Raw genomic sequence first — 24,433 nt, 5'->3', positions numbered from 1 at the left:
GATTTCACCCTTGCTGTCTTGTCCTTATCTTGGTTTACTATATTTCACCCTTTCTGTCTTGTCCTTATCTTGGTTTACTATATTTCACCCTTGCTGTCTTGTCCTTATCTTGGTTTACTATATTTCACCCTTTCTGTCTTGTCCTTATCTTGGTTTACTATATTTCACCCTTTCTGTCTTGTCCTTATCTTGGTTTACTATATTTCACCCTTTCTGTCTTGTCCTTATCTTGGTTTACTATATTTCACCCTTTCTGTCTTGTCCTTATCTTGGTTTACTATATTTCACCCTTTCTGTCTTGTCCTTATCTTGGTTTACTATATTTCACCCTTTCTGTCTTGTCCTTATCTTGGTTTACTATATTTCACCCTTTCTGTCTTGTCCTTATCTTGGTTTACTATATTTCACCCTTTCTGTCTTGTCCTTATCTTGGTTTACTATATTTCACCCTTTCTGTCTTGTCCTTATCTTGGTTTACTATATTTCACCCTTGCTGTCTTGTCCTTATCTTGGTTTACTATATTTCACCCTTGCTGTCTTGTCCTTATCTTGGTTTACTATATTTCACCCTTTCTGTCTTGTCCTTATCTTGGTTTACTATATTTCACCCTTGCTGTCTTGTCCTTATCTTGGTTTACTATATTTCACCCTTTCTGTCTTGTCCTTATCTTGGTTTACTATATTTCACCCTTTCTGTCTTGTTCTTATCTTGGTTTACTATATTTCACCCTTTCTGTCTTGTCCTTATCTTGGTTTACTATATTTCACCCTTTCTGTCTTGTCCTTATCTTGGTTTACTATATTTCACCCTTGCTGTCTTGTCCTTATTTTGGTTTACTATATTTCACCCTTTCTGTCTTGTCCTTATCTTGGTTTACTATATTTTACCCTTGCTGTCTTGTCCTTATCTTGGTTTACTATATTTCACCCTTTCTGTCTTGTCCTTATCTTGGTTTACTATATTTCACCCTTGCTGTCTTGTCCTTATTTTGGTTTACTATATTTCACCCTTGCTGTCTTGTCCTTATCTTGGTTTACTATACTTCACCCTTTCTGTCTTGTCCTTATCTTGGTTTACTATATTTCACCCTTGCTGTCTTGTCCTTATCTTGGTTTACTATACTTCACCCTTGCTGTCTTGTCCTTATCTTGGTTTACTATATTTAACCCTTTCTGTCTTGTCCTTATCTTGGTTTACTATACTTCTCTCTATTTATGTTCTGTCCTTGTCGTGTTTTATTATATTTCATTCCTTCTGTTGTGTCCTTATCGTGGTTTACAATATTTCACTCTTTCTGTCCTTTTCTTGTCGTTGTTTACTCCATTTCACCATTTCTGTCCTTTTCTTGTCGTAGTTTGCTATATTTCACTCTTTCTGTCCTGTCCTTGTCGTGGGTTACTGTATTTTACTCTTTGTCCTGTCCTTGTCGTGGGTTACTGTATTTTACTCTCTGTCCTGTCCTTGTCGTGGTTTACTATATCTCACCTTTTCTCTCCTGTCCTTGTCGTGGGTTACTATATTTCACTTTTCTGTCCTGTCCTTGTCGTGGGTTACTGTATTTTACTCTCTGTCCTGTCCTTGTCGTGGGTTACTATATTTCACCCTTTCTGTCCTGTGCTGTACACGTGTATTTGATATACGTAGACGATATAATGATTTTTGTGGCATGAGTCTTTTTCTGTTGGTAGAATAAAGGAATTATTACCAGTGTTTACAGCTGCCATTTTCTTGAATATGGTTATCACACCACCTGCTTTAAAACTGATTAATTAAGCGGTTTGACTTTTAATAGGCTGGTGATGAATTAATAAATCTCATGTAACACGGCAGCAGAAATTCTGTTTTTGATTTAAGAGTTGAAGCTAGTTTTGCGTGTTTAAATCATCCATTGAACGGCAGTTGCTTCACAATGTTGGATGAAGATATTCGAATTTATCGAAAAAACACTTTAGAATATCAGAAATTTTTACAAAATATTACTAATTATTTATTACATTGGGTGTACTGACTAGCTAGTCTTTAGTTTATACTCTAAATGCTGCTATTCGCAATCGTATTTCGTTTTTAAATTATTTACGACGAACTCAAAACTTCTTATCGAGTGGGCCCGGCATGACCAAGTGGTAATGGCACTCGACTCGTAAACTAAAGGTCACGAGTTCGAATCGCCGTCACACTAAACATGCTTGCCCTTTTAGCCTGTCTCCCTTTATAGTACGCTATATACACATTATATAAACATCCTGCCCTTCTCTGTAATACACCATATACACAATCTACAACATGTCCTCCTCTATAGTACACTATATACACAGTCTGCAACAATATGTCCCCCTCTATGGTACACTATATACACAGTCTGCAACAATTTGTCCCCCTCTATAGTACACCATATAGACAATCTACAGCAATATGCCTACATCTGTAGTATTCATCCCTCGTTGTGGATTCATGTAAGTGGTGAGGGATTCTCCAAATAGAAACTTAAATAATGAGAAAACAGTCCATAGGTAAACGACCACGTCTTGAAGATTCTGAGCAGCAATCCTCACCATCTGTATCACTTGTTGTACCTCATTTTCTTATACAACATTCTTTTTCAAACAAATCTTTAGGGCAGATGTCTCCCTTTTTCATTCAAAAGGGACTAGAGGGACTTGCTGGCTCTCGGTAATGAAGCTCCAATCTGGTGAGATATTGGTGAAAACATCCACATCTCAACACAGAGAACTCCTCTTTCATTCAAAGACAATTGGGGATATATTTATTGAGGTTACACCTCATGCTACTTTGAATTCTTCACAAGGAGTTATTGTTGAGAGGGATTTGAAGAACATCCCAGAGACAGAGATTATCACTGGTTTCTCCACTCAAGGAGTTTCTACAGCGAGGCATATCTTCACTCGCAAAGATGGAATTATGATACCGACCAATGTCCTCATTATGACATTTACATCACCACATCCACCTGCCACCATCAAAGCAGGTTATCTTAAATGCAGAGTACGGCCATACATCCCAAACCCTCTCCAGTGTTTGGTCACTCGAAAACTTCATGTCGTGGTTCCTTAGCGTATGCTCGTGCCGGTGGCAAGGACCATCCCACCTCGGGTTGTATTTTTCTTCTTCTGTGAGCCATACTTTTTCAGAACAGATGATCTGCCATTGCTCCTTTTGGCTTTCGCATCCATGCACAGTTGGATGAATTTGGCCTGTCCTTGGATAACATTGCTGTATCCACTGGTCAGCCCATCCCACCATGGTTTCTTACAGTCCCCAAATGTGACTTATCTTTAAGTCATCTGAGAAAAGCAGACACTCTGGATTGGAAATACTGTCTGTTATTTGCTGAACATCTTTTGAACCATCCGTTCATTCCTATTTATACAGACGGTTCGAAATCAGGTGACTGTGTGGGCTCTGTCATGGTTTGTTGTGGTTTGGTGGTTGTGTGCAGAATCCCCTTTACAGCTCCTGTGTTCACTGCTGAACTGTACACCGTTTCTCTGTCCTTGGATCACATAGAAGCTAAGCAGTACTCAATCTGCATTATTTATACTGACTCACATAGTTCTCTACTCGCCCTGGAATCGCCTGATGTTAGTTCTCACCCTGTTCTCGCCGATATTCAAAACCGACTGGCCCATTTCTCTTTAACATTTACTTTTGTCTAGTTTTTCTGGATATCGGGCCACGTTGGTATTCGCGGGAATGGGCTCAGCGACACCGCATCTAAGTCTATCTGCTGTTGCACTGTCACCGATGTGCCTCTTCCATACACGGACTATGGTCCTGTATTGAAGACTCGGCTCCGTGCCAGCTGGCAGTCGACTTGGATTGAGCAACGTAAAAACAAGCTTTTCCAAATAAAACCTTCTATTGGACTTTGGCCATCTTGCTTTCGTAAGGATTGGAAAGAGGAAGTTGTTCTAACTAGACTACACATTGGTCACAGTTTTTTAACTCATTGTTTACTTTTATCTGGAACTGATGCACCAGTGTGTAGTCTGTGTAACACTCAGTTCACTGTAAGCCACATTTTACGTTCTTGTCTTCATTACGACTCTCAACAATGGCACCATTTTGAACATGTTATGTCCCAAGATTTATCCATAACGTTAGACATGTTATTGGTGATGGTGACACTGTCCACCTTGGTAATGTTTTTAGTTTTTTAAAGGCTATCAATGTTTGTAATGTCATTGAAGTTTTTCATATATACATTACACATTTTTTAATGTAGCTTCCTTTTAAAAGTCAGAGTTCACCTATTTCGATTTGAAATTAGAAACTGGCCGTGACATTAAATAACTCGAAACCAAGACCTGAAAGGTGACTAACGCTGCTGTTTGAAATACCCTTTAGTCATCCTGGCGAGTTGTAATAATTACTATTATGTTGCAGAAAGTCCTTTACAGCTTGTATTACTGTGGTTTTCTTCTTACCACTGTGAACTAGGTATAAAATTTGGAATTGATATTATTTATGTTATTAATTCATAATTAAACTTTGTTTTGTTTTACCTTACTTTCCTTTCATGAATTTTAATAATTTTACTTTAACTTTTAACTGGATGTTTGTTGCAGATAGCCTAGTTGCTTTGCATCATAAACTCCAAATCAAACAACCCTCTATTGCACACAATATACACAATCTACACCAGTCTCCCTCTCCACTACACCATATGCACCGTTCTGACCTTCTCTGTACCACACCGTATACACAGTATACAACATCCTGTCCTTCTCTGTAGTGCACCATATACCCAGTATACAACATCCCGTCTCCCTATATAATGCACCATATACACAGTATACAGCATACCGTCTCCCTATATAGCGCACCATATACACAGTATACAACATCCCGTCTCCTTGTATAGTGCACCATATACACAGTATACAGCATACCGTCTCCCTATATAATGCACCATATACACAGTATACAGCATACCGTCTCCCTATATAGCGCACCATATACACAGTATACAACATCCCGTCTCCTTGTATAGTGCACCATATACACAGTATACAACATCCCGTCTCCTTGTATAGTGCACCATATACACAGTATACAACATCCCGTCTCCCTTTATAGTGCACCATATACACAGTATACAACACCCCGTCTCCCTTTATAGTGCACCATATGCACAGTATACAACATCCCGTCTCCCTGTATAGTGCACCATATACACAGTATACAACATCCTGTCTCCTTGCATAGTGCACCATATACACAGTATACAACACCCCGTCTCCCTTTATAGTGCACCATATACACAGTATACAACATCCCGTCTCCATATATAGCGCACCATATACACAGTATACAACATCCTGTCTCCCTGTATAGTGCACCATATACACAGTATACAACATCCTGTCTCCCTGTATAGTGCACCATATACACAGTATACAACATCCTGTCTCCTTGCATAGTGCACCATATACACAGTATATAACACCCCGTCTCCCTTTATAGTGCACCATATACACAGTATACAACATCCTGTCTCCTTGCATAGTGCACCATATACACAGTATACAACATCCCGTCTCTCTGTATAGCGCACCATGTACACAGTATACAACATCCCGTCTCTCTGTATAGCGCACCATGTACACAGTATACAACATCCCGTCTCTCTGTATAGCGCACCATATACACAGTATACAACATCCTGTCTCCCTGTATAGTGCACCATATACACAGTACAGAACATCCCGTCTCTCTGTATAGCGCACAATGTACACAGTATACAACATCCTGTCTCCCTGTATAGTGCACCATATACACAGTATACAACATCCTGTCTTCTTTCTTTTGTGCCAGACAGTTGTATGTTTCATTTTTAGTTCTCGTGGCTTAAAGTCGAACTTGGTTATCTACGGAAAGAGATATTTGTCCAGAATGATTCTAAACGTGTTTGTGGTCGTTAAGGATTAAGATAATTTTTCTTATTTAATTTTAATTGATCACAACAGTTTTAGTTGACCGACAAATCATCACTGAATAAGTAGTTTATTTCCGTCTAATTTTGAAGATCAGGTTGTTTTTTTCATATTTATATAAGATTTGTTTTAAGGAAGCAATGTTAAGCCTAGTTAAAAAAGCACTAGTTGTTAGTGTTCAGTTTATTTTCTTCATTGTTTTTTTTTCTTCAGAAAATGCCAGTGCTGTTGAAGCTCGAGCTATTAAAGATTTCTTTGATCCTACCGATGTCCAGTGTCTTCCACTCAAGGAAGGAGACAATGTAACGGTAAGATAGTTTGTTACACGAGACCCTGTAATCACAGTAACAGATAGTAAATTATCACTTCCACAGAAATATATTGGAAACTTCTATTGATTTGTTAAATAACTTCGTAATTTTGATTTTGAAATAAATCATTTCCAGTCTTTGGCATAAATAAAATAAGGTTTTGGCTGGAAAGAGCAACATTATATAGTCTTGAATGTAAGAAGTCGTTTTATAGTCCGGAATATAAGTAGTGGTTGTTTTAATCGTAAGTCTAAAGAAGCAGTTTTTAGTCGTGAACGTAAATAAGTAGTTTGATGGTTTTGAGTGTAACAAGTAGTTTATAGTCTGAAGTTTTCTGTGTTGAATTTTAGTGGGATTAACCGTTACGTCATTACGTTCAAACGGCTAAAAGGGCAAACATTATTACCATTAGACCATATCAGGTCTTATCATTTCAGATACTATTAAACTATGTGAGGTGACATAAGACCATAAGTGGTCCTATTTGGTCATGTCGGGTCTTATTAGACCAGGCTACGTTTTATTATATTATGTTAGGTAACATTAGACAATGTCATGTCCTAGTCTTAAAAACAAAGAATAGAACGAAAGATTTTCGCTACGTGGATAGAGATCTTATTCCGAGGAATGTTATTGGCTTAGTGTATTGAATACATTGAGAAACTAAAAGAGCGATTAGTAGAACGCATATCTTCACCATTCAGCGTTGATCATATCATATTTGGCTCTCACGAAATATGGAAGTGTCCGTCATTATCAACGGACAATTTTGTACTGGACACTGAGGAATAATGTTCCACATAAGTCCACCAAGTTTCAACAAAATCTGACCACCTTTGATTGAGTTATAGAGCAAAAAAGCTGTGAAAAATCAGTCCGCATTTTAACAGATAGGGAGTTTTAGATTTTCGAGACCTTGACCTTCCAAAAACGAATCACATCTGAGTTGGACACTATTCCAAATGCATTCCAACTTTCGTCCAAATTCATTCATCCGGTCTCGAGAAATTCTCTTGAGAAACACATTCATTGGGGTGAAAACAAACTGTCATATTTGTTGAGAAGAATTAATCGACAGAATTTCATATTAATATAAATAAAAAAATGAAATGAAAGCATTAATTATTTTACCTTTCTATCTTTATGTCACTACAAGATAAGATAAATATCTTGATCTAGTTATTTCGATGAACTAAACTGTTTGTATCAGTAACATTAATGTCATAATGATGTGATGCGTGTCTTATAAATATGTGTGACGTTTAATGAAATTCTAAGTTTTCAACATATCAAGATACAGATAACAGACACGCAGTCCAGTACACGCTCTGCTCGTAAACCACCAGCTCTGATCCACAACTGCAGAGATATGCAAACATAAGCTGTCCCTCAAACATAAATATATTCAGTGATTAATAGAACCATAAACATTAATTTACTAAAGAGACTAATAGAACCATAAACATTAATGTACACAAGAGACTAATAGAACCACAAATATATTCGGAGGACTAGAGGAATTGTAAACATGAACAGACACGGAGATTAATGTAACCACAAACATGGATATACTCAGAGATAAGTAGAAACGTAAACATGAACAGGCACAGAGATTAATATAACTACAAACATGGATATACTCGGAGATCAGATGAAACATAAACATGAACAGACACAGAGATTAATATAACCACAAACATGGATATACTCGGAGATCAGTAGAGAGGTAAACATGAACAGACACAGAGATTAATATAACCACAAACATGGATATACTCGAAGATCAGTAGAGAGGTAAACATGAACAGACACAGAGATTAATATAACCACAAACATGGATATACTCGGAGATCAGTAGAGAGATAAACATGAACAGACACAGAGATTAATTTAACCACAAACATGGATATACTCGGAGATCAGTAGAAAGATAAACATGAACAGACTAAGTAATTAAAAGAACTACAAACATTTGGAGGCTCAGAAATTAAGAGCTACGTACATGAATAAACTGAAACATTAACCCGTGGCTCTGTCACAATTATAGGAACATGGATTCCAGTAATACCCAGATTGTAGTTTTAGGATTGCGTTGGCAGGTATAGATTCCATTGTATTTAGTTTGCAACTGACTGAACATAACGGTAAAGGTGAAACCCCTGATAAATAAATTAAAATAACTCCAGTTGTCATGTGAATTTTAGATTAGAATAACTCCAGTTGTCATGTGAATTTTAGATTAGAATAACTCCAGTTGTCATGTGAATTGAAGATTAGAATAACTCCAGTTGTCATGTGAATTGAAGATTAGAATAACTCCAGTTGTCATGTGAATTGTAGATTAGAATAATTCCAGTTGTCATGTGAATTGTAGATTAGAATAACTTCAGTTGTCGTGTGAATTGTAGATTAGAATAACTCCAGTTGTCGTGTGAATTGTAGATTAGAATAACTCCAGTTGTCATGTGAATTGTAGATTAGAATAACTCCAGTTGTCATGTGAATTGTAGATTAGAATAACTCCAGTTGTCATGTGAATTGAAGATTAGAATAACTCCAGTTGTCATGCGAATTGAAGATTAGAATAACTCCAGTTGTCATGCGAATTGTATATTAGAATAATTCCAGTTGTCATGTGAATTGAAGATTAGAATAACTCCAGTTGTCATGTGAATTTTAGATTAGAATAACTCCAGTTGTCATGTGAATTATAGATTAGAATAACTCCAGTTGTCATGTGAATTATAGATTAGAATAACTCCAGTTGTCATGTGAATTAGTTGTCATGATTAGATTATAACTCCAGTTGTCATGTGAATTGTAGATTAGAATATTATGAATAATTAGAATCCAGTTGTCATGTGAATTGAAGATTAGAATAACTCCAGTTGTCATGTGAATTGTAGATTAGAATAACTCCAGTTGTCATGTGAATTGAAGATTAGAATAACTCCAGTTGTCATGTGAATTGAAGATTAGAATAACTCCAGTTGTCATGTGAATTGAAGATTAGAATAACTCCAGTTGTCATGTGAATTGTAGATTAGAATAACTCCAGTTGTCATGTGAATTGAAGATTAGAATAACTCCAGTTGTCATGTGAATTGTAGATTAGAATAACTCCAGTTGTCATGTGAATTGTAGATTAGAATAACTCCAGTTGTCATGTGAATTGAAGATTAGAATAATTCCAGTTGTCATGCGAATTGAAGATTAGAATAACTCCAGTTGTCATGCGAATTGTATATTAGAATAATTCCAGTTGTCATGTGAATTGAAGATTAGAATAACTCCAGTTGTCATGTGAATTTTAGATTAGAACAACTCCAGTTGTCATGTGAATTACAGATTAGAATAACTCCAGTTGTCATGTGAATTATAGATTAGAATAACTCCAGTTGTCATGTGAATTATAGATTAGAATAACTCCAGTTGTCATGTGAATTGTATATTAGAATAATTCCAGTTGTCATGTGAATTGAAGATTAGAATAACTCCAGTTGTCATGTGAATTTTAGATTAGAATAACCCCAGTTGTCATGTGAATTTTAGATTAGAATAACCCCAGTTGTCATGTGAATTGTAGATTAGAATAACTCCAGTTGTCATGTGAATTGAAGATTAGAATAACTCCAGTTGTCATGCGAATTGTATATTAGAATAACTCCAGTCATGTGAATTTTAGATTAGAACAACTCCAGTTGTCATGTGAATTACAGATTAGAATAACTCCAGTTGTCATGTGAATTATAGATTAGAATAACTCCAGTTGTCATGTGAATTATAGATTAGAATAACTCCAGTTGTCATGTGAATTATAGATTAGAATAACTCCAGTTGTCATGTGAATTAACCTAGTTATTTCCTAAATACATTAATGTGGTCCAGTAAACAAACACATTTTCGCAAACTATTCTTAATTGTTAATGTGAGTCTAACTGGTGCACACTTGGTGTCCTCTTGTAATTGCGTTAATGTTTATTTGACCCAAATTGTAGCTAACGTATTTTATGCTGGAATCTACGAAGCTGAAACATGAAAGAAATAGGATCTCTAGATCATGTTTACAGTCTGAATACGTATGTTCATTTTATTTTTTTGTGGCAGATCCAACGTCACCGTTTTCTCAGTAATTTATGTCGAAATTTAACTATGGATTAAAAACAAAACTATACAAACAGCTAAGATCCTTGTTGTTCGTTATGGGTTTATTGACACGAAATACTGTGGCTGCCCGTTTCACTTTATTTTAATCTAACAGGTAGTAAGATAAATAAGTTTTGTTCTAACTTTGTAATAATCGAAATTGAGAAAGTTCAATTCAGTAAACTGTTGTTTTTGTGTTTTGAAACAGGAAACGCCACAGTTTGTATCATGTTATGGGACGTACTTTTTACAACTTGGTTTTTATAAGCACAAGTGAACCTTAGAAACTAGTAGTTTCAAATACAACGTGTGTTTTAATTATATATAAAACTACTCAACATGTATAATAAAAACAAATTTTAAAGCGCAATAAAATTATTTTATCTTAAAATAGATTTACTTTGTAATGCTAGTATAAAAGCAGTATTTTAAAGTTATTTTATTATAATATATAAGTTTTGCGTCAGAGGGCGCCACACATCTTATAAACTAACAATCTGCTGAACTTAGACAAGGAGATACTCGATTACTCTATAAAAACAACCAAATGATCTAATAAATAACGTGCTAATATCATAAAACGTCTTATATTTATATTGTTGTATTGTATTTAGTTCTAAATATAACAAGAGAGAAACTTGATTGGTTATCAACACTCACTGAGGAAAGCAGGTCCGGCATGGCCTGGTGGTTAAGGCACTCGACTCGTAATCTGAGGGTCGCGGGTTCGCATCCTCGTCGCACCAAACATGCTCGCCTTCTCAGCCGTGGGGGCATTATAATGTTACGATCAATCCCACTATTTATTGGTAAAAGAGTAGCCCAAGAGTTGGCGGTGGGTGGTGATGACTAGCTGCCTTCCCTCTAGTCTTACACTGCTAAATTAGGGACGGCTAGCACAGATAGCACTCGAGTAGCTTTGCGCGAAATTATAAATTCAAAACAAACAAACAGTGAGGTAAGACTGAAAGGATGGCGTAAGAAGGCTGAACTTTCTCGTGGTCATATTTGTATATTTTTATATGAAATATAGAACATTATTCATTTGTTTTACGTACCATCATTACACAAGTGTAAGATTTAATTATAACTTGAATGCTTACTTGAATGAATTATTGATTGTCGTCAATATTTATTAATTTATTCAATGCTGGTGACCTTCCAAACCGATACGGAAACCTGGAGAATAATGCTAAAGTTTATCCTGTTTAATCGTTTATAGTAGCAAGGTTCATCAACGTTTGTGTGGCGTTATCTGATCTTTTACAATAGCAAAGTGCACCAACGTTTGTGTCGTTATTTCATCGTTTACAGTAGCAAGGTACAGCAACATTTATGTGTCGTTGGTAGAATTTTACTGTAGCAAAGTACACCAACGTTTATGAGTCGTTGTTCCATCGTTTACAGTAGTAAGGTACACCAATGTTTGTGTGTCGCTGTTCGATGTTTTACAGTTTAGCAAGGTACGCCAAAGTTTATGTCGAAGTAAAAGTTTGGAAGATTCTTTTTAGTGTCGTTGTTCGATTGCTCATTGTATTTAAAAAGTGAATTTGTGAAAATCTTTACTTGTCTGCTTTAGTACTAACTGGTTATTAATGTATAAAACAACTATGCAGTGGTGTCGATAATTTACTTGGCATGGCTAAGTGGTTAGGGGTGCATGACTCATTATGTGAGGGTCACAAGTTCGAATCCACGTTCTACCAAACGTGCTCGCCTCTTTCAGCCTTAGGGGCGCTACAATGTTCATTGGTAATAGAGTAAGTAGCCCAAGAGTTGGTTGGTGATGGGTGGTGACAACTAGCTAGCTGCCTTCCCTCTAGTCTGCTAAATTAGAGACAGCTAGTGCAGATAGTCCTCGTATAGCTTTGCGCGAAGTTTAGAAAGACAAAACAAAAAAAACCATGAACACGTCTTTAATTAATACAAATTATTTATGTTGATTTCAGTTCAAGGTGGTCCATAGTGGCTCAGCGGTTTGTCTGAAGTTTTATAACCCTAAAAACTGGATTTCGAAACTGGTAGTGGACACAGCACAAATAGTGCGTGTTTAGCTCTGCGCTTATCAACAAACGTACATTTCATGTTGTCGTTGCTTGAGGACAATTAGTAATCAAAGATATTTGTTGTCTATTAACAAAGAATTTTCAACGGTATTCATTTTAGTATTTCTATAAACTGCTGTACTGTAGGTGGTATTCGTGACGTATGTTATATAAGATTTGATTGGATATCTCTCGTAATAATACACGAGCCAGGGAAGTCGCTGTAACCAGTTAAAAAGCTCAGTTAATTACCGCCTGGGCTAATCCGTCATGAGATGTGGCTCAGAAACGTGCAAAATTAAGAACTGAGGCCGATAAGATCTGTTCCCAGAGTAAAACAGCCTTGAACCCAGAGGAAACTTTTGTTCTGGGACCCTGAACAGTACGAACGCTGCACTTATGCATCTTTTTAACCGTGTTTGGGTAATGTTTTGGTTTGTTTTGAATTTCGCGCAAAGCTACTCGAGGGCTATCTGCGCTATACGTCCCTAATTTTACGTGACGTAAAACCTTTTACAGTCTTCGTGTAGTTGTCGTATGTGAGAAACTGAAATGTTTTGCTTAATGTGGGGGTTTAAAATATAATCTATACAAGGTTCTGAGACATAAGGTATAATACTAAGATGATACTTAACGTTTGTTCTGAAACATGTGGTATATAATACTGAGATGATACTTAACGTCTGTTTTAAAACATAAGGTGTGATACTGAGATGATAAACGTATTTTCTGAAACATAAGGTAAATATTGAGATGATACTTAACGTCTGTTTTAAAACATAAAGTATACAATACTGAGATGATACTTAGCGTCTGTTCTGAAACGTAAGGTATAATACTGAAAGGATACTTAACGTCTGTTTTAAAACATAAGGTGTAATACTAAGATTATACTTAACGTCTATTCTGAAACATAAAGTATATAATACAGATATGATACTTAACGTCTGTTTTAAAACACATGGTATAATACTGAGAAGATACTTAACGTGGATATATATTTAAGTATATAAACTGTGTTCTAACAGCATACAGGCTGTTTAAAGATATAGATTGTGCAAAACCGTAAAAGACTAAATTCGACGGATTGAGGAATAGATAGAAAAAGGTTGCATTCAACGATGTGACAGGTAGATTTGAGGGTATGTGTTTGTGTTTTCCTGTATCATCGGACTATCTGCTGAGCCCACAGTGAAGAATCGAACTCCTGATTTTAGCTTTGTAAGTCCGTAGATGTACCGCTGTACAGTGTGTGTGGGAGACATTTGAGGGTTTTATCTGTAACTTCTAAGTAAGAAAATATTAAATATAGGTTTTAAAATATAAACTTCATTTCACTTTCTAAAAAGATATCAAATGTAGTTTTGGAAATATAAGCTCTATTATAAGTCGTAAGATGATGTGAAATGTAGGTTTGAGGATATAAGCTCTATTGAAAATAAGAAGATGTGAAATGTGAGTTTGAGGATATAAGCTCTATTAAAAATAATAATAAGATGTGAAATGTGGGTTCGAGGATGTAAGCTCTATTAAAAATAATGAGAAGATGTGAAATGTGGGTTCGAGGATATAAGCTCTATTAAAAATAATAAGAAAATGTGAAATGTGGGTTTGAGGATATCAGCTCTATTAAAAATAATAAGAAAATGTGAAATGTGGGTTTGAGGATATAAGCTCTATTAAAAATAATAAGAAATGTGAAATGTGGGTTTGAGGATATAAGTTCTATTAAAAATAATAAGATGTGAAATGTGGATTTGAGGATATAAGCTCTGTTATAAGTAGTAAGAAGAAGTGAAATACGAAGCTTTTCTGGTATATAGATTTTACAGCTGTTTTCCAAGATTGTTTAGACATTGGTTGTCAGTAATAGTTCTTCTTATCTGGTATATAGATTTTACAGATGTTTTCCAAGATTGTTTAAACATTGGTTGTCAGTAATAGTTCTTCATCTCTGGTATATAGATTTTACAGCTGTTTTCGAAGATCCCCTCAATGTTGATTTCTATACGTGGTGAGGGGACCTTCTAGGGAAGGTTCTGTTCTTTCAGTTTACCTCCTCTGAGATCTAAACATCCACTCACGTGTTTGCCGTGCGTGGTAACCCTTGAAGGGGAGGAGAGGATCCTGGTGGTTGAGGGGTCCAACCCTAACACACCACTTTGGCCTTGAATTCCTATAGACGGGTGGCCTTGGTGTACCCCCCTTGGGTCAATCGGCTGGTCCACTCTGGCTAGGGTCAACCAAGTACCAGTGTTGGATGTTCTCAGCAGGTGTTGTGGACATTGTATCTTATGCTGGTGTTTGGGTATAGTGCTCACGAAACCCTGGCGTTGCTGCAGTGTCCTTGTTTGACATTGTTGTGCGTCCCCTCGTAGGGCTCCATGGTGGGTGGTGTCAGTGGGCACCGAAATTTCCCTTTCTTTTTTATGGATACTCCAAGTAAAAATCTTAATAAACTAGTGAAAAAGAGTCTATAGGTAAACGACCACGTCTTGAAGACTCTGAGCAGCAATCCTCACCATCTGTATCACCTGTTGTACTTCATTTTCTTATATTGCATTCACTTTCAGACAAACCTTTAGGGCAATTGTCTCCCTTTTTCATTCTGAAGGGACTTGAGGGACTTGCTGTCTCTTCAAAGTCAGTAAAGAAGTTTCGATCTGGTGACAGTAATGGTGGAAACATCCACATTTCAACACAGTGAACTCCTCTTGCATTCAAAGACAATTGGGGATATACCTATTGAGATTACATTTTATGCTACTTTGAATTCATCACAGGGAGTTATTGTTGAAAGGAATTTGAAGAACATCCCAGAGACCGAGATTCTCACTGGTTTCTCCACTCAAGGAGTTTCTACAGGGAGGCGTATCTCCCCTCGCAAAGATGAAATTATGATACAGACCAATGTCTTTATTCTGACATTTACATCACCATGTCCGCTTGCCACCATTAAGACAGGTTATCTTAATTGTAGAGTATGGCCATACATTCCAAACCTTCTCCGATGTTTTCAGTGTCACCGATTCGGTCACTTGAAGACGTCTAGTCGTGGTTCCTTGACGTGTGTTCGTTGCAATGACAAGAACCATGATGTCTATAAGTGTGAAACGGACCATCATTGCATCAATTCCAATGGCTTTCACCCGTCCTACTTTCGTTCTTGTCATCCATCAATGGTTGGAAGGAAAAGAGGTGCAGCATGTGAAAACGATTCATAACATTACTTACCCTGAGGCTCTAAAATTGCTGTCCACCACTTCATCTCGGACGTATGCTGCTGCACTTTGTTCCACAACTACAGTGGGAGTGCAGGCAGATCGCTCTGTGCCTCCCATGGAATCGTTCTCAAGCGAAATGAAAAGTATTTTAACCTTCATGGTTAAAAAAAGTTGATGAATCAACATCAACACCAATCTCTGTCCCTTATATACATTCCACCAAACCCCAAGATTCAATTCCTTTAGTTCTGGGTACGGGCATTTTCTCAGATCCATCTTCTTCTTCCACCTCAAGATGCAAAACAATCATTCGTTCACGTCCTCAGTCACTGGAATCCCCTTTCCACAACAAAGACCTGCTCATTCGACCCAGGGCAGGATCCATGGGGGTCTATAGACCTTCCTCGAATAAGGAAAGTAAGAAAGAAAAACGTGGACATAAACAGAAGGGTTCTCCACCCAATTCGCTTACACATAAATAAAAATGACCACCTTGATGGAATGGAACTGTCGAGGTTTACATTCTAATTTGGATTACAAAATACTGATTGCTTCCTACCATCCTGTATGTTTTTCTTTACAAGAAACATTTCTGAAACTCACTAATACAGTCACCTTTCGGCGGTTTTTTTTATACAGAAATGACAGGCTATGTGATGGACGAGTGCATGGAGGGGTGGTACTGTTGGTTGATCAGCATGTGCCCACCATGTCTTTGCCATTCGACACACCCGTAGACATCTGTGTTTCCTTGGGTCATACCATCACCCTTTGTTCTCTCTACCTATCACCTGGATAGAGATACAATCAATCAGAACTTGATGCTCTCATTGAACAGTTGCCGTCTCCCTTTTTAATCCTGGGGGAATTTAATGGACATCATCCCCTTTGGGGAAGTGGTGATATTGTTAGGAGGGGTTATTCTGTAGAGCGTATGCTCTCTAATCACAATCTTTCTCTTTTCAATACTGGTTCTTCCATTTATTTCCATGCCCCTAGTCAGTCCTTTACCGCTATTGATCTCTCGGTTTGCTCCCCTTCATTATTCTCCCATTTTTCATGGAGGGTTGACAATAATTCACTAGGCAGTGATCATTTTCCTATACTTTTGAGAGAGACTGGCCGTGGTCGATGCCACCCTACCCGCGTGCCCCGGTGGAAGCTGGTTCAGGCAGACTGGCCCACATTCACTGTTCTTGTAAAACTTGATCCTACCATCGTCTGCAAGCCATCATTAGACGACTGTGTGGCAGCAGTAACTGGCTGTATTATACAAGCAGCTGCGTAATGCATTCCTAAAACCTCGACACATTTTCCACTATAGCCTCGTCCATGGTGGAATTCTGTCTGCCACATGGCGTGGAAGGCTCATAAAAGGCCTGGCATACATTCCGTAGGTATCCCAAAGTCATATGGGACAAGATTGGAAAGGTCAGTGGGCAATATAATTCTGTCCCCTCTCGATCTTGATCTTGATGGCCAGGAAGTAGCTGATACCCAGAGCATCGCCAATACTATAGGTGAAAGCTTTTGCCGGGTATCTAGCACTTCTGCTTCTTCTTTCACCTTCTTCGCTAGCAAAACCCGAGCAGAGCAATCACCTCTTTCCTTTCGAGCTGATTGCCTTTATGACTATAATCGTCTCTTTACACTGTTGGAACTCAAATGGGCCCTTAATCGGTCTGGCAGAACATCGGTTGGACCTGATGATGTACACTATGACATGCTGCGCCATCTATTTCTTGCTCCTCTTGCAATTCTTCTGATTATTTTTAATCGGATATGGCTGGAGAATGTTTTTCCTGATGCCTGGTGCCAGGCTATTGTCCTACCTTTCTCTAAGCCTGAGAAGGATCCCAAGATTCCTTCAAACTACCGTCCACTGCTTTGACGAGCTGTCTCTGACAGACCTTAGAGAGGACGTTTAATGCTCGTCTTGTTTGGTTCCTCGTATTAAACAACCTCCTCTCGGTCACCCATTGTGTGTTCCGACGACAGCGCTTCCACCATGGATCACTTGATTCGACTGGAAACGTCAATCAGAGAAGCCTTTCTCAAATGACAACATCTTGTATCAATATTCTTTGAAATTGAGAAGGCTTATGATACAACATTCAAGTATAGCATTTTGCGACGCCTCCGTTCATATGGGCTACGTGGCCATTTGCCCATTCTTAGTAAAATGTTTTTAATGGACAGGATATTTCAAGTTGATGTGGGTTTGACACTTCCAATTCTTTTCTACAGGAACTTGGAGTCCCTCAAGGCTGTGTTTTGAGTGTCACACTTTTCAGTATAAAAAGTAATGTCATCACTGAACAACTCCCTCTCACTGTTGCAAACGGGTTCTATGTTCACGACTTTCACATCTCATGTCAGTCGTCGAACATGAAGTTATATTGAGCAGCAGCTACAGATTGCCCTCAATCGTTTACTGAAGTGGACCACAGCAAACGGTTTTAACTTCTGTCTCTCTAAAACTGTTTGCATGCACTTTTGCCGCCTACGGGGCATTTACCCTGATCTTGAACTCCGTGTTGGTTAAGTTTTGCTGCCTGTGGTCCCTGAGGCAAAGTTCTTGGGGCTTATCTTTGACCGTAAGCTGACCTTTATACCACACATCAAGCAGCTACAGGTCAAATGTAAAAGAGCACTTATCATTCTCTGTGTCCTCTCTTCCACCACTTGGGGAGTGGATCGATGTTCTATGCTAAAGATATATCGTGCTCTTATTGGATCGAAACTCGACTATGGATCACTGGTCTATGGCTCTGCCAGACCCCCAGCCTTAAAGATGCTAGTTCCTATTAATCATCATGGACTTCGGCTCTGCACTGGAGCTCTCCACACTTCCCCAGTTTAGAGATTATACATAGAGTCTCATGAACCTTCTTTTCAACTTCCATCGTTTGCAACTGTCTTTACTGTATTCTTCAAAACTTCGTTCCTTACCAAATCATCCCACCTCGGGTTGTATTTTTCTTCTTTTGTGAGCCATACTTTTTCAGAACAGACATTCTGCCATTGCTTCTTTTGGCCTTCGTATCCATGCACAGTTGAATGAATTTGGTCTGTCCTTGGATAACATTGCTGTATCCACTGGTCAGCCCATCCCACCATGGTTTCTTACAGTCCCCAAATGTGACTTATCTTTAAGTCATCTGAGAAAAGCAGACACTTCTGATTGGAAATACTGTCTATTATTTGTTGAACATCTTTCGAACCATCCGTCCATTCCTATTTATACAGATGGTTTGAAATCATGACTGATATGAGCTCTGTCATGGTTTGTTGTGGTTCGGTGGTTGTATGCAGAATCCTCTTTACAGCTCCTGTGTTTACTGCTGAACTGTACACCATTTCCCCGTCCTTGGATCACATAGAAGCTAAGCAGTACTCAATCTACACTATTTATACTGACTCACATAGTTCTCTACTGGCCCTGGAATCGCCTGATGTTAGTTCACACCCTGTTCTCGCCGATATTCAAAACCAACTGGCCCATTTTTCTTTAACATTTACTTTTGTCTAGTTTTTCTGGATATCGGGCCACGTTGGTATTCGCGGGAATGGGCTCAGCGACACCGCAGCTAAGTCTATCTGCTGTTGCACTATCACCGATGTGCCTCTTCCATACATGGACTGCGGTCCTGTATTGAAGACTCGGCTCCGTGCCAGCTGGCAGTCGACTTGGATTGAGCAACGTAAAACAAGCTTTTCCAAATAAAACCTTTTATTGGACTTTGGCCATCTTGCTTCCGTAAGGATTGGAAAGAGGAAGTTGTTCTAACTAGACTACACATTGATCACAGTTTTTTAACTCATTGTTTACTTTTATCTGGAACTGATGCACCAGTGTGTGGTCTGTGTAACACTCAGTTCACTGTAAGCCACATTTTACGTTCTTGTCTTCATTACGACTCTCAACGACGGCACCATTTTGAACATGTTATGTCCCAAGGTTTGTCCATAACGTTAGACGTTATTGGTGATGTTCACACTGTCCACCTTGGTAATGTTTTTAGTTTTTAAAGGCTATCAATGTTTTTAATGCCATTGAAGGTTTTTAATTTATACATTACACATTTTTGTAATGTGGCTTCCTTTTAAGAATCAAAGTCCATCTAGTTCGATTTGAAATTAGAAACTGGCCGTAACATTAAATAACTCGAAACCAGGACTAGAAAGGTCAACTTCAGGTGACTAACGGTGGTTTTGTACTTACCTGTTAGTTTTCCTGTTGGGTTATGATAATTACAATTATGCTACAGAAAATCATTTACAACTTCTATTACTGTAGTTTTCTCTTAACGTTGTAAACTAGATGTAAACATTGGTTTTATGTTGTTTATGTTTTTTAAACTTTGTTTTGATTTACCTTAATTTTCTTTTAACTTTTTACCGGAGGTTTGCCGCAGATAGCCTAGCTGCTTTGTGCCATAAAACACTAAATCAACCAACCAACCAATTTTCCAAAGTTGATTAGACATTGATTGTCAGTAATGGACCTCCATCTGTGGTTTGTAGGTCTTACAACAGTTTTCCAAGGTTGTTTAGACATTGTTTGTCAGTATTAGTTTGATTGGTTGGTTTGGTTTTTTTGGCGCAAAGCAAGCAGGCTATCTGCACCAGTTGTTAGTAATAGATCTTCCTCTCTGATTTCTAGGTCTTGCAACACTTTAGTATGGAACTACAATTGGTTAGCAGAATAAACATGTGGTTTACAACAGTATTTGGACAGGAGCTGGAAGTATAGTAGTCATTAAAGGTGCTTCTGTTTTTTTATTCTTCAGGTATTACAGCAGTGTTCGGATGGCCGTTGGAAGGGAACCATTTTCCAGAAGAACCACACATCTCAAACAGGTTACTTCCCCGCCACAGCAGTTCAACTCCTTGACAGACCAGGTAAAAAGACTTCATTAGCTTTGTTGGGACTCTTATTACAAATTAATTTTAGTTTTTTGTAAGCAGAAAATGGTCATAGTCTTTCATAGCGTCCTGGTCGTGTAGAATTATATTATTTATCTTTTATCAATACATATTGTTAGAAGAACTTATGAATGAAAGCAAAGACGAGTGTAAGAATGTCAGCCATGCAACATCCAGTGTTGAAGAAGCTTTTCACGCAGCACTAAGAATGTGTGTATACGGATGAAAACTGCCCAGTGTTAAATAAATATTTGCTATAATCCTGAAAAAAACAACAACAAGAAAACCAAAATACGTCCCATGAGGAACACCTGAATATACTTAATAAACGGTGAATTTGATGGAGATTTCAGCTAATTTTACACCATTTTAACCAAACAAAGGGGTTTTATTTGTATTCTGTAAATCATCCCTAATTATCTAAAAAGGTATCCATAGGTTTTGGAGGTGACTGTGGAAGTAGGACCAACATTGTGGTGGGGATACACCGTTTATCAGTCTTATTCTCCAGTTCACTAGTCTCGCGTAAGAAGATTAGAAATTAGGAGAGCGAGGTGTGGGTGCTCAAACCCACAGCGTCCTACATCTTTATCACCTTTCACTGTCTGCAAACAGTTGTGGGAAGGTAACTGCTCTCCCAAGTTAAAATAGAAAAAAAGAAAAAGATAAAAATATGAAAAAATAGCATCGGTTTATCGTATTGTTTTTAAACATGTTTAGTCAAATCCAGTGAGAAAAAGAGCGTTAATAACTGAATCTTCTCACGCCACATAAACTTTAAAATTAATCACAGTTTTGATGTGTAAAATGTTATCGACAGAAAACAGATTAAACCTCTTAAAAACAAAGTTTGTTCGGGGAACAAAATTGTTATTATGAATTTAAACTTGTTTCGCTTACCGACGAGTCGTTTCTAGGCTAATCCGTCATTTAAACTCTTGACTTTCAAGAGCACTCGACCTACTCATCAGTCCCTGGGGTCTTGTCACTGTTGCAAACTTGTAAAGCAAATACTGAAACCAATATTTATTTCTTAACTTTCACAAAGCTTTGACACAGTTGGTTATTGTATACGGGTAATCACTCCCACAGCTTCTCTCGTTGAATTCTGAAGGTGTTATGAAAGTACACACTATGTCACGTGACAATAGAGCGAAGACACAATAAACAGAGCATGCGCAGTTTAATATGATGTTTTTATATGCTTTTGTCCTCTCTACGATTTATCTATGGTATATCAACGCACGTAGGTGTGTCACTTTAAAAAGCATCATTAGATTTTAGGTCAAAAACCCCAACTGTCATTATATTAGACTTGAGATATTTGGTCTTCTTTGATGGTTATTTAGCTAGATTGTAACTGATTTTGTGTCTGTTTATGTTATTATTCGTATTTTTAACGTGAACGAATCTCATGTGACACTTGAACTAAACAAATAGGCTTTAAAACATGAATTGTATGGGTAGCTTTCCGAAAGAATTTTGGAATAAATTCTCCATTGTATTTTTGTCCAGCTAGCTCATTCCACCGTTCTGGATTTAGTAGGACCAAACTTGTTAGACGAACCCAACGTGTCCTTATTCATGTGATGTACTCCCTTCAGGGGACATGAAATAGCCACTGAAGGTAACTCAGATATGATTTTGGTTCAAGACACACTTTCATGGTCGTCGAACCTAAATGCATCGCCTGATTTTCTGTTTATTAGCCATCTCTAGGAATACCAAGGACACCATATGCCAAGGTGTGTTCATTCTTTCACTCAGAAGCTAATTGACTCAAACTTATCACATGTATGACCTAAGGAGGTATTTTTAGTCGGTTATTGACCCCTGGATAATAAGGGAGCCTGATAGGAACACTGAGGGTTCTGACAAGCACGATAGAGCTTTTGAACCCCTAAGTCGAGCATGGGAGTCTCAAGCTAGTCATACATCTTAGCAAAGACTGTCTTCTTTTATGCTCCGTACACTACATTTCACTGTATAGCAGGAAGTATTTAGAATCAAGTGTTCAATAAATAATTTAAAAATTCTTAATAACCAAACTGTCTTGAAATACCTCGGTTCCTTCACATAAAATTTATGGACAATAATAGTCAAGTAGCTTTTCGTTTTACGGTGGATTGAGCTGGTATCTGGTGGTTTTGTCCTTGTTCTAACCACGTTATCCATTTCACTCATCAGAAGTTGGACATTAGGTGGTCAGAGATGCACTTTTCTCGTACAGTTTATGGTCTCATGTTTACTTTCACCAGTGACCTGACCTCGAGAATATTGTATTGATGTATGGGATGTCACATGACAAGGGTTGGGTACAGAGGTATGAAAGCAGAACAGTATAATATAATCCCACTCAATTATGAAGACTAGAAGAGGAAGACAGAAATGGTAACTGGTGGTATAAAGTTGACGTCATTACGTTATTTGTAAGTCACTGTTTCTTCTGACCTGCATAGTTAACTTTCGCTCATGTCTTTATATTAACTGTAATTAAAAATATTACTTTATTCAAGCTGAGAAGATGAAAGGTTTGGTTTTTAAATTTTGCGCAAAGTTACACGAGGGCTATCTGCGCTAACCGTCCCTAATTTAGCAGTGTATGTCTAGAGGGAAGGCAGCTAGTCATCACTACCCACCGCCAACTCTTGGGCTACTTTTTTATCAACGAATGGTGGGATTGACCATCACATTATAACACCCACATGTATGGTGTAACGAGGATTCGAACCCGCGACCATTGGATTAGGAGTCGAGTGCCTTAACCACGTGGCCATGCTGGGCCCCAAGATGAAAGAAAGGAAACACTGATTTCATATGTTCATCGATTTTTCCATGTAAAGCTACTATTGAGCCATTATTGTATTGTAATAGCTGATATTAGACAGTATCATTAAAAGACGTCGGTACTGATTACGTTGTAAAGGTTCAAATCGACCTGGTCTAACGTGTTGCGTCAGCCAGTCATAATGACTCGGAAATATTATGGTATTCTGTACTTGAAAATATCAGGCTAAAATTGTTTGTAAAAGACAACACCTTACAAAATATCACGAGTCTAGAGCTTTGAGCAGTATATTTTCCACGTGGTATTAGAAAGTCTTGAATCGAAGAACCATACGACAGCGTTGATAAAGGTATGTTTGTTACGAGGATGTGATTAAACATACACATACTTTGATGTTATGGAGGTAAGTTTTCCGTTGCTTTCTCAATTTCTAAATTTTTCGATATTGAAAGTTTTAACTATTAGCGTGTTAAAGCTGTCAACGATATGGATGCGCTCTCTGTATCAATATTATTTTGAGTTATTCACTAGAGATAGAAGGTAACCAGCCAGCAGCACGCACCGCCACAAGGGCTTTATCCAACCTTTTGAATTGAACAACAGATTTGGTTTGCGCATTCAGAAGGTGTTAACAGTTTGAATTCACATCTCTAACCTTGGACCATACGATAATGAGCCCGCCATGCTAAACGCTAGGCCACACCTAGCCCGTTACGGAACGAAACAAAATCACAACACATACGAGTACAGCTGTATTTCATTACGTAGAAAATCTAATACAGTGTTTCTAGCCAGTTTTGACAGGTTTTGTTCTCCCCGGGCCTCTAACCTGTAAAATAAAAGAATAAATCTTAATGTTTCTTGGTGTAGGTCTTCATAGTTTATAACAAAGCAGACAGCTCGTGACCCAAGGAGTCTCACCCACCGTTTGAAAAACACTGATCTGATGTGTTTCTCTGCGGTTTACATGAATAACACTTCGGTGTACGTGCTGAAGTCTTTTCCAGTTACATGATTCAGTATTGCTTCACCTTG

The 24,433-nt window shown here is 37.8% G+C and overlaps 1 protein-coding gene and 1 long non-coding RNA gene across 3 annotated transcripts in view; one reads left to right on the top strand and one right to left on the bottom strand.

The window, feature by feature from the left end:
* LOC143240702 (caskin-2-like) overlaps window positions 1-24,433 on the top strand; it is a 232,415-nt gene that overhangs the window by 161,322 nt on the left and 46,660 nt on the right. For both annotated transcript variants that reach the window (XM_076483592.1, XM_076483593.1), the window contains 2 exons: window positions 6,169-6,263; window positions 20,475-20,586. In XM_076483592.1, coding sequence (XP_076339707.1) covers window positions 6,169-6,263; window positions 20,475-20,586 — 207 coding nt within the window. The remainder of the gene's footprint in view (window positions 1-6,168; window positions 6,264-20,474; window positions 20,587-24,433) is intronic.
* On the bottom strand, window positions 20,341-21,715 carry LOC143240706 (uncharacterized). Its single transcript, XR_013021889.1, has 2 exons — window positions 21,511-21,715; window positions 20,341-20,573 (listed from the first exon to the last, which is right to left on the bottom strand). It is a non-coding gene; the product is annotated as an uncharacterized LOC143240706 (long non-coding RNA).

The sequence above is a fragment of the Tachypleus tridentatus genome, chromosome 13 (assembly GCF_004210375.1).
Source record: "Tachypleus tridentatus isolate NWPU-2018 chromosome 13, ASM421037v1, whole genome shotgun sequence".
Taxonomy (NCBI): Eukaryota; Metazoa; Arthropoda; class Merostomata; order Xiphosura; family Limulidae; genus Tachypleus; species Tachypleus tridentatus.
This window is presented reverse-complemented; position numbering and strand designations above follow the sequence as displayed.